This window comes from Antrostomus carolinensis, unplaced genomic scaffold, assembly GCF_000700745.2.
Source record: "Antrostomus carolinensis isolate BGI_N321 unplaced genomic scaffold, ASM70074v2 scaffold6337, whole genome shotgun sequence".
NCBI classification, from domain to species: Eukaryota; Metazoa; Chordata; class Aves; order Caprimulgiformes; family Caprimulgidae; genus Antrostomus; species Antrostomus carolinensis.
Genome location: NW_010326511.1, coordinates 1 through 11,970, shown reverse-complemented (window position 1 = coordinate 11,970; position 11,970 = coordinate 1). Strand labels below are relative to the sequence as shown.

Genomic DNA, 11,970 nt, shown 5'->3' with positions numbered 1-11,970 from the left:
CCGATTATTAGTTTAGCAAGTGTTTAAAACTGTTTCATAAAATACAACCAGCAAACTACTAGCTATATGCAGTTTGTTGGCAAATAAACCCAAGGACTCCAAAAGGACTTTCAGGAAATAATTGCAGAGAAAATAGCTCTTTCCACATTTCTGGCTTATGGTCTCAACTTTTCTCACCCTTTTATCATTTCCCGCTTAAAGCACAGTAATTATTTACTAGACATGTACTAGATGTTTCAGAAAATTCATTTTTCAGCTCCTATGGAATGGTTCTGTCAGAGACATATTTCTAAAATGCTTTTGTTTGCAGCTTATTAGCCGCCTTATGCACTCTGTATAGCAACTTGTGTTATGGCTGACACAGCGCTTCAGACACTGACAGGAGATCAGAAAAATACTTATGGTAAACATCTACATGAACCCTTTTAGCCTTACCCTTCCAAAAAACAATCAGATGATAAAGACTTAAGCTAATAACACCATTTAGAGTTGCTGCATTTAATCTCTCCCATCTATGCTCTTGGTATGTAACTGAAGTATGGGAATTGCTATGCACACATGTATCGGTCAATAATCAAAGCAAAATATGACAAACTGTAGCAAACACAATGACATTAGGAAATAATACCAACCCTAGCAAATTCCAGATGTAAATATTTATTTTAACATCGATTTCTTACTGAGTTCACAACAGTATTACAAACTAGTAATATTGGAGGTGGGTGGAGGGAGTGTTGGGAGTGAGGGCAGGGAGTGGCTTCATCATTTCAGGAAAAGTTCTTCCACTTATGATGACATGTCCTGATTTTTCTGTACTATACTTGTAGGATGGCTATCACTTTTGTTTCAACATAATATCACTAAGAGTGAATTCAGAATTTCAATAAATATAATTGTTTAAAAAAAGACGTGTTATTGTGATATAAAAAGTGCAAACTCTCAATAAACTTTTTTTTTTAGTGTCAAAACTTTCTTTCATGAGTGTCTTTTCATTAATCTGACAGCAGATTTCAATTCAGATTGGTAGATCTATGCCCTGGAAAACATTCAGTTATTTGCATGATTAATTTTCTACATTGCTCTAAGAAGAAAAAAAGTTGCATGCAGTTTGGAATGCCCTAAATAATTTGAAAACAGAAACTCTAGAATTTAATTTAATGTAAAAAATAAAAGGTATCTGGTTAATTTATTTGTTTAATAGAGGTATTACAATATTTATTTTAATTTGTATAATATACCCAGTCTTTCTGGGTCTTTCTCTTATCTTTTCTCCTTTTATTATATCTGAAAAAACTCAATTTACAATTTATTGGGAGATGAGAAATTGACAGAATCTATGGACAAGAAGAGTTGATATATGTATTACACAAATAAGCAAAAAAATTAATTGTCTTTCAGGACAGAGATATTAAGATTTTTTTTATTATTTTTGTTGTCCATTTCAGCAAATGTTGTGTAATGTCACCTTACCTTAACATTTCTAGTGGATTAGTCTCATGCACTTGGTTGCCACACCTGGGACAGTCATTGCTGTCTTCAAAGTGTTGAACAATACAAGTCTTGCAAACTGAGGGACAAAAAGCAGAAAAACAAAACAAAAGACAACTTAGACGAAGATCTAAATAACATTGCTTGAACATGACCTAAGAGTACCAGCTAACTACTTCAAGCATCAACGATAAGAGAGTATTATTCTGAAGCAAACAACTACAACGTATCTTACCCACCTGTCCCTCAAAGTCACAGGTAGTTCTGCTCTGACAAGACAGAGTTCAGCAGCACTGAGCTCAGCAGAACAGGTCAGACAAGCGCTGCAGTATTTTTACTACTTAGAACTCTCTCAGCATCATAAAATGCAAAACTGTAAAGAAGAGTTTCTGAGGAAGCGCATGCTGGGGAGCTCTAGCCCAGCAGAGACAATCATCGCTTCAGATGATAAGAAAATGACTTAGGCACATTATTTTCTTTCCAACAGTGTTGCAGGCAAATGAAAATACTGTTGTAAATACCTTCCATAAGAAAATTCACAGAAACTGTACACCGGTTCAAAGTGACTATGTTTCCCTTTTGACATAGTGGCTTCAAAAGCAATGACAGAGCTTACAGTAAACATTTAATACTTGAATCATAATGAAAAATCAGGATCATGACCACGGCAAGTACACACAAACCCAAAACAACAACAACGTCAATGTGAAATCCAATATACTGAAATTAAACTAAACAAGGTGCTATACTACTTTTGCTTCCAAATGATTAATTGCAGACTGTAGATTTTACTGCTGTTAATAAAAAAATGGAAACCGAGCTGATGAGACCAAATATGCCTGCTATTATTACTGCGTTACAACCTTCTAGATGGAGACAAACTCTATCCTCTGTTTATTATTACTTCACCTAAACTGAAATAAGAACTGCAAATTCATCAGTAAATGTACTGAAAAAATAAATGGACTGCTGCAACTGCAATATGCTTCTGCTGAAACACTGTAATTTCTTTCATCAGTTATCGAAAGAACTAAGAGTACCGCTCAAACAAGCTGGTAAATCCTAGTTATATGACAATCTTTAAGGAATCTCGAAATTCCTTTAACAAATGGCACCTCATGAACAAAGTCTGCACTTGTCTTTGCCTTAGTATGTTCAGAAGAGTTACTACAAATCAGCTGACACTGGTAACGCACACACAGTAAACCTCTGTGTAGGTGTTTTTTCCAACCACTTTAAAAGACTAACTTAAGGACATTAACTTCACTGCTCTGGTCAAAATTACAAAGCACCTTTTCCCTTTCAGTCTGACAGGCAGACTTCAGAGCTCGCTGGCTGGTTCCCAGTGCTCTCCTTCAGCTACAGGGCTCTGGCAGTGCTGGTGCAGGGCAGGTTTCCATGATGGGGTACAACGGCTCAGGAAGGCCCCGAGTCTTGCTAAGCAGGCCCGGGAAGCAGGGCACATCTCACCTGGGGACTCCAAAGCAGCTGACAACACTGATGCTATGAGAGCAGCCTTCAGCCCTCAGGATATGAGTGAACTTTTTCTTAACCTTAAGTGGTGAAGTATTTAGTGCTGGCATACAGATGCAAGAACCTGTAATCACAGAACTCTTCTTATATCACAGATCTTTTATAATTTGTTAAATTACTAGACTTAACTGATTTTTGCACGTGCATTCCCTAACACTTCCACAGGGTAAGAAGTCTAGCACAGAGCAGCAAATGTGACATCCTGTACGTACAACAAGTCTTCACTTTTCCATATACTTTTTATAATTTATACTCCTAAAACTACACATTTTGCTACTACGCTTACAGAATACAAAGAATTTTATCACATACCAACAGAGCATTTAAGAACACACTTAAATTAAAGCAAAAGTCCCAATAAATTTTAAAATATATGTAGATTTCTATTATCTCTCTTCATTAATGTAACTGAGAATCTCCTCTAGAACTAAAAATAACAGAAGTTATCCTTGAAATTTAAAAAATATGAAGATTCTCAGCACAAAGTTTCCCTTAAGATGTAGGGTCTGCACACATCCAACCCGGGGGCAAACATCACAAGGTGGAATTCTTTAGCTGGTAAGTAGCTCCTCAGCCATCCCAGCTCCCTTAACTACCTGAACTTCTGTCACTCACCTGGAATACAAAGAAGCAGCAAGAGCAACTGCAGGCATAGTTCAGTTCCTTCACTCATCAAAATCCAGCCACATACACGCAAAGATACCATAGGGCAGAGGGACATACAGTAAAATATATACAAAAATCACCTCTCCAAGAATACCAATCACCATTCTCTTTTCTTAAATTAACACACTAGCTGGATGTGGCAGTTTAGGTTGGCTGGCAGCCAAACACTGAACAGCCGCTTGCTCACTCTCACCCTGCCAGGGAACAGGGGAGAAGACTGGAGGAATAAAAGTAAGGAGACTCATAGGTTGAGATAAGAACAATTTAGTAATTGAAATAAAATAAAACTTAAAATAATAAATGACAATAACAATGCTAATAACAGTAATAGAAGAATACACGAGTGATGCACAGTGCAATTGCTCACCACGCACCGACCAATGCCCAGCTCATTCCCAGATAATGATCCTGAAGGAGTGACAATCCTGAAACCAAAACCACAAGCCTGGAAGAAAGAGAGCCCAAGCATTCTGGTTGACCCTCATTAATGTACTGAGCATGATGTTAATATGATATGGAATATCCCATTGGTATATCCAAACGACAATTTGGGTTTGCTAATTCTCCAGTCCTCTGCACCTGTAGACTATGAAGGCACAGGGAAGTTGGAGAGTCCTTGATCTTCCAGCGACAATTAAAAACATCAGTATGTTATCAACGTTCCTTCTCCTACCAAATCCCATACTGAAACCAAAACACAGTGCGACTCTAACTACTAAGAAGAAAATTAGCTCTGTCCCAGTCAAAAACCGGGACACTGGATAAGGGTTAGAGCTTTCTGATTTCAACTAGCTATGCCAAGACTAAATAGAGGTAGGATTTTTTTCATTTCTTCACCTGTGTCTTTTATAGACATTTTTAACTGCATTACTTGCTTTAGATATCACAATTTTGTTTACACTATACCTCAAAATGGTTTAAGTTTTGTAAGATTTTGGAGTAAATAGATAAGAACATAACATTGCTCACCAAGTACTGTCATCAATCTGCTCTGGAGTGCTCCCTGCAGATTTAAGCCCTGATTCTAAGCACAACTCCCAACACATTCAAAGGTCACAGAGTGTACCCTGATTTCAGGTGTACAGCCCTGGAGAGGAAGGGGTGTTGTATAGTAACACGTAATAATCAAAAAGCCCTCTCACCTGTAGCTAGATAACAGAGTGTACGCTTCATTCCCTGAGGTCAGGAAGTGTTACAAGTAGGTATCAGTCACAGATGAAAAAGCAGCATTATTTTCCCAAAGTTATACTTTTTGAACAGACATTGCCATAAGACCTAATGCTCTGAAAAAAAAAAAAAAAAATGTACTAGAACAAATAGAAACCCTACAGGTGCCCAGATCTGAATTACTTGCAAGCAGCCACTAACACCATTCAAGTGCACAGACAGATTTTGAACAGCTGGCCAAATAACATAATGCAATACTCTCAAAAAATGTTCTTGCTTATATTCAAACTCTAATTACTGTACCTTCATGATACAAGTCGTCCTTAAGATAGTCCAAGAAAAAAAAAAAAGGCTCTAACTGGCTAAATCATGAATATGTCATGTCACTTGAATTGAAAAAACCCAACAGCCAATAACACTAATTAATATGAAATTCTGACAGACTGTTCATGAGAAAGCTAGGATGAAATGAGCTTTTCTTTCTGAAATAGGTTATTCTGGTATCATGTCATTAACTTATCTCGTTCTTCTGGAGAAGTGCAAAATGAGCCAATCGTAAAAAGGTCCTACTCTAAACACATGACCGGAAAATCAAAACAGAAGACAACATGTCACAAAACCATGATGGAAAAGACTCTTTAATTGTAGTAATATGCACTGTAATCACTGTAAAAAATTAAAAATATTTTAAACAGAAGATTGTATGCACACATAGCCAATAAACTGCATTTAAATTTATTTATTTAAGCAATGCAGAGATTTTGAAAAAGAAGATAGTCTAGAAAAAGAAGTAGTTGATATTGTTGAAAATCATACCTTCCCTGTTCATTAATGGAGGATATGTCTTATTTATTAAAAAAAAAAAAAAAAATCAGGATATTTTTAGGGCATGATTCTTCCATATTATTCTTCCACCTCGGATCACTCCAATGAGAATGACAGTAACCAAATTCTGCCCAAGATTCTCAAGGAATCTGTGAAATGTGCTACTGTCAATTGAGCTCTTCAACTGTAGCACCTGATATCTCATAATTCTGGTGTCCGTACTGTGCTGAAGATGGAGATGATATACTACTTCTGTCAGGAGAAAGTGTACAGATTAGTGGCAGTGGATGACAATACTGGAAACCACAAGGTTAAGAATTATTTGCTATCTCAGAAATTCCATTAGTTGGAGAATCTCAATATAGACTGTGGGGGGTAAAAAGGCTGAGAAGCTAGTATGATGAAACTGTGAAGTCTAACACAGCTGTGAATAGTGTCAAGATGGAAGTTGAAAGTGTCAGCTGAAAGTTGCTGAGTTAAGTAACATAAGGGTTTGCTCTACTCTAGACCTTTTCTGACTTGACTTCCCAGCAACTGAGCTTAGGCAAAACTTTTTCAATGGAGAACTGCAAGCGAGATGGAGCTTCTTTTCTGCTAACTCCTATAAAAAAAGGAAGTTAAAGGAAGTTAAGGTCATTAATTTTTTGTAAGCCTCCTGTTTGGTAGAAACAGGAGCATCTCCATGCAGTCAGTTTTTCTAACCTGACACCAATTTTAAATGATTGATAAAGAACAAAATTTGGGGAAAAAATGGTATAAGCATAATCGGTATTAGTCAATATTAAATTTGGAACTGATAAGACCAACCCTTAACCTTCTCTTATTTGGGAAATTTTTAGCAATGGAGACTCTAAGAGGATTAGCACAAAAATTCTTCAAAAAGATTACCAGTGGCTTTGTATCAATAACAGAGTGGTTTCTTCTTTTCTGTAAGCAATTAGTTCTAGCCTCCTTCAGAAAACATTTAATTGTGTTTTAAGAAAGCTACATCTGAAATTCTTTGAGGAGATTTTAATTCGCTTCACTTGCTCTTGAGATCTCTGCTCCATTCATGTCAGCGAAGTTCTGAAAATCTGTGATGAGATAACGCTGATATGATTTTGAGCTCTGAGGAAAAGGACCTGGGTGGGCTGGCGGCCAGCGGGCTGCCATGAGCCAGCAGTGTGCCCTTGTGGCCAGGAAGGCCAGCAGTATCCTGGGGTGCATTAAAAAGAGCGTGGCCAGCAGGTCAAGGGAGGTTCTCCTCCCCCTCTACTCTGCCCTGGTGAGGCCACATCTGGAGTATTGTGTCCAGTTCTGGGATCCTCAGTTCAAGAGGGACAGGGATCTTCTGGAGAGAGTCCAGTGGAGGGCCACAGAGTTGATGAGGGGTCTGGAGCATCTCCTGTATGAGGAAAGGCTGAGAGAGCTGGGACTCTTCAGCCTGGAGAAGAGAAGACTGAGAAGGGATCTTATCAATGTCTATAAATACCTGAAATGTGGGGGCCAAATGGATGGGGCCGGGCTCTTTTTGGTGTTGCCCAGTAACAGGACAAGGGGCAATGGGCAAAAACTGGAACACCAGAAGTTCCACACAGACTTAAGGAAAAACTTCGTTACTGTGAGGGTGATGGAGCACTTGGGACAGGCTGCCCAGAGAGGCTGTGGAGTCTCCATCTCTGGAGATGTTCAAAACCCGCCTGGACACTTCCCTGTGCAACCTGGTGTAGGAAACCTGCTTTGGCAGGGGGGGTGGACTAGATGATCTCCTGAGGTCCCTTTCAACCCCTACCATTCTGTGATTCTGTGACTGCTTTGAAAAGGACTCACTGACTTGTCTTGTAAAGATATTCTGAACTTGGCATTGCTAGGCTTTTTGTTTATTTTCCAAACTAAAGACAAATAGGACCTATCTGAGCTATGGCTTTTATTTACACCTAGAAGAAATCTGAAATTATTACTGTTAAGAACTCTATGCCACAGGATAGATAACTAAATTTGAAGTCAGATGATTGACTACCCAAAAACTCCCAAATACTAAACACTGCTAAACACAAAGCCTGATAAAATCTACACTAATGAAACTTGAAGAAATATTTACAATATAAACCAATCTATTGAAAGGAACTGAATTCCCCAGTCTGAATATATTTATGTGCTCTCTTTATACCTTTTCCTGAGAGAATATGGCACCCTTGGAAGCCATGTGTGGTCCAAGAAAGAGATTAATGAAGAGCTTAATCTCCAATGCAAGAGAGATCTTTAAGTAGAACATACACAGAAAAAACATCATAAGGAACCAAGAATCTTAAGTCAGTCCTATATGGATGCATCCCCTATCCCAACAAACATACAGATCTGGATCAAGTCTTTGTGCAGCCAGCTCAAATCATAAGGTCATCTTATACCATGAAAAACCTCCTTGAAGTTGTAAATCAATACTTCAGTAATCTAAACCAACTTTTTCTTTTTCCCATGTAAAGTTACAGTGCTATTTGCCTGTTAAAACTAAATGTGATTTACCAATAGCAATGTAAAAGTCAAAAATACACAGAAATTCTAGCACTCAAGAATAATGAACTGATACGTGATACTCCTAGTAGAAGCAGGATCATCAACCAGTATTTCCAGATATGATGGGTATAATTATCCTCTGTTATTCTTAATATATATAAAACATTGAACATTCTTCAAAGCCTATCACTTTGAAGTTTCAGAGAATGGGATGAAGTCTAAGTATTGGGTGAAAAGGTAGGGAAAAAGGGAATCTTTAAACAAAATTAAACTACTGTCCTGGTTTTTGCTAGGACAGGGTTAATTTTCTTCTTAGTAGCTAGAAAGCACTGTGTTTTGGTTTCAGTGAGGACTGTTACGAGAACAATGTTGATAACTACAAGGACACCATGCTTGAGCAGTTTCCAAGAACAGAGTACTGGAAGCAGGGAGTGGAGAAAAAAAGTGTAGTAGTCAGTAAAACCCAGAATTGACAGCTGGATATGCCAATAAGATATTCCATATCATATTAATTCGTGTTTAGTATATTAACTGGAGCTGATCGGAAAGGGGGGGATTCTCTCAGGAATCACTTGGGCTCTCTTTTCCGGGATTGCGATTTCGGTTTCGGGGTTCCTTTTCACTCTTCCAGGATCGTTATCAGTGGGTGGTGAGCAATTGTGCTCTGCATCACTCATATATATATATCGTTATCATTATTACTCTTAATATTATTTTAATATTTATTTTTACTCTAATTATTAAATTGTTCTTATCTCAACCTCTCAAGTCTCCTCACCTTTACCACTGCAATTCTTTCTCCGATTCTCTGGGTGGGCAGGGGGAAATGGGTGGGCAGGGGCTGCAAGTGGCTGTGTCTTGTTTGGCTGGCAGCTAAGTTAAACTATCACAACTACATAGATATTTAATTCATCACTTCGGGGGGCCAGAAAAGCCCAAACCAAAAACCTTTAACACTTCCAGTACAGATTAACAAAATGACATGGTTTCACTTGCTTTACTATAGGTCACAGTGTAACAGCAAACAGGCAAAAGAAAACAGCTTAACCAAAATGTATAGAGTTTGCAGACTTTTGAGCTGTGTGCTACACATGCCAATGAAACAAGGACCTGAATTTCAAGGTTGTGTTATGACACTTCAGATGAGCAGAACTTTACTACTTAACATTTTTCAGCAACACAAAAGATGTGAATTAATCGCTAACTGATCTGGTTACTATTGATCACATTAGTTCCTCAGTGATCACTGGAGAACATCTATGTCAATACATGCTTTTCATCTTGTCCAGATTAATACATTGTAATCCCAGCATCTAATGAATTTATGGTGCTTCTTAAAGCACTAATATCTGCAGATTTTTATATCTGTGCAACACTGTTTCAGATTACAGTAATTAGTAGTACAAGACAAATACTAAAGGACAGTTAAAATTGTCGTTATTTTGTGGTAACTATTTGGATATGACTTGAGAACCATACCTGTACTTAAAAAAAAAATTAAAAATAAATATTTTCTAAAAGCCAAAATGTAAAATAATTTATCAGAGTATCTTCCTGAATCCTGCCACATACTGATCGCATTTTCCTCTACAGACACAGGAGTTCCATTTCACCACTGGAAGTCTTTAATTTTCCTTTCCACCACTGCAAGCTTCATACTTTGTCCACTGAACTCTGCTTTAAAAAACACCACCTTTCCTACCGTTCTACTTAATGACCCAAGCACACGGCAGCTTTTCTGAGAGACCCGTGAAACTACATGGAACCTCACAAAAATTGATGTGTGCTAATCCTGGGACTGGGCAGCAACAGGCAGCTGTCTCAGTGAAGAGCTCACAATCTACAAGTGAACAAAAGAAACAGATGCTGCTGAGAAAAAAAATGCTCTTTCTGCCATTATTGTTTTGTAATGGGAGCAAAAGTAAATAAACAAATAAATTATCAAAACAGAAAGATACCATAATAAAAACATTTTTTTTTCTAAGTTCAAGCTGATTTCTTATGCAACTTTTTTGCCTTCACCTCAGCCTTTTAAAAGTTACTACTGTTCATGAAACTTCAACCATAAAAAAATTAACTAATGCTGGAATTTTTCCACTTTCTTTAAAGGGAAAGACAATTTAATAATAGCTAATATACCTCTCTCCCCCTGCTTTATTTCAAGTTCTTATAAGGACACTTCTCTCCTCCTGAACTTAAATTCCTTTACTAACTAACCCAAACCAGAAGAATAATACCCCGAAACACATTTTAATCCTTAGCTGATGTTAAACTTTGAAAAAGTAAGTTTAACATATTTTTTTTCCCAAAAATTAAACTAAAAATAATATTATTATAATGGTAAACAATATTATCTTTGTACTATGAACAAAATATAGGAATGATACATTTCAGTTCTCTGTGTGCTTGATATATTAGGGACATAACACCATAATGTAAAAATTAACAGTAGAGACAATAACTGCAAGAACAATCCCGCACAGAAATGGTAGGACATGCTAAGACAAGGCTTTTAACCGATACTTATTAAAGGTTTAAAAATGGGAAATCTACCAGAAAACATATAGTTCCCCTTACTCTTCTTTTAGAAGAATTCAGATTTTACTTGGAAAAACAGTAAATTCTCAAGAAGGTCCAAGGAAACTATATTCTATTCAGGAATAAATGTAAAAAAATCAAGCATGTAAGTAATTTAGCTTGCGGAAGTAAGATGACTGAGTTTGATAGGACCATTCATATGTTTATATATAATTCATACATGCCAAAGTTTTTGAAGTATTAGGACCATAAGGCAACCTGAACAATTTTTCCTGAGTCAGTTTCATTCAAAGATATCTACTCCTGAAATAAATATTGTGCCAACTTTCAAGCATTTCTATGCATTGTGCCATGGAACACATTACTGACCAAACTGGTGTACCCACCATGCACACTGCCAACAGACACACTGGCTGAAGTTTCAAAAGCAAAGTTATATTATCAAAATATCACACCCGGCCTAATGATCTTAGTTGTGATCAACCAGAACACAGGGACATATGTTTGGTGCTAGAACCAGCACAATCACCACTAGCTTGAAGGAAAGAAAAGAGTTATCTTTACTCTGTAAGGTGTTAAGCAGAGTCGACATGCCCTCAAGATGACACAGATGGCAGACCCGTGTCTCGGAAACTCCATCAGAAACCGCACAGCATTTCATTCAACACTTCATAAGTAAACAAAAACCAGCACAGAGATCACATTAAATACGTACCACCACAAGGAAGTATCAGTTATGAAGGAGGGAATATTTTGTAAAGTACTACTTACAGGTGTGGAGGCACTCGGTCACTGTAGTCGGCTTGATGAGATAGCCTTTACAGATGTAGCAGGTGATATGAGGATTGAAATCTTTCACCAAGTGCTTCCTCTGAGTAGCCATTCGTGGGGCAGGAAATGCTGGCAGAGTGTTCGAGGCCAGAGGAGCAAGTCTGAGAGGTGTCGATGCCCACGGTTCACAAGAGCTGCGGCGCTGCTCTGTGCAACTGCACTTCTCCGGGCATTTGCTCTTAATTCTGGAGGTCTCACAGGGACACGGCTCCTAACTCCTGCTCCTGTGCCAGGCCAGTCATTTTCCTACCTGTAACACAGGTGGAAAGAGAGAGGTGTGTAAACCCGGCCGCAGGGTGACGATGCTCCGGCGGACGAGTGTCGCCATAACTTGGCGGGGGCACCGCGGTGGCTATTCCCGTAACAGTAGCTGTGGCCCGGCGCTCGCTGCGAGGCCGCGCCCGCGCCCGCGCCCCCGCCGGGCTCCGG

The 11,970-nt window shown here is 38.2% G+C and overlaps 1 protein-coding gene across 1 annotated transcript in view; it reads right to left on the bottom strand.

Moving 5' to 3' along the window:
- The window catches only part of PCGF5 (polycomb group ring finger 5), a 26,173-nt gene extending 14,388 nt beyond the window's left edge, over positions 1-11,785 (bottom strand). Inside the window, exons 1-2 of the mRNA XM_010171584.1 lie at positions 11,482-11,785; positions 1,471-1,567 (exon numbers count right to left, since the gene is read on the bottom strand). Of these exons, the coding sequence (XP_010169886.1) occupies positions 1,471-1,567; positions 11,482-11,593 (209 nt within the window). The 5' untranslated portion in view covers positions 11,594-11,785. The remainder of the gene's footprint in view (positions 1-1,470; positions 1,568-11,481) is intronic.
- Between the last annotated feature and the right edge of the window lie 185 nt (positions 11,786-11,970).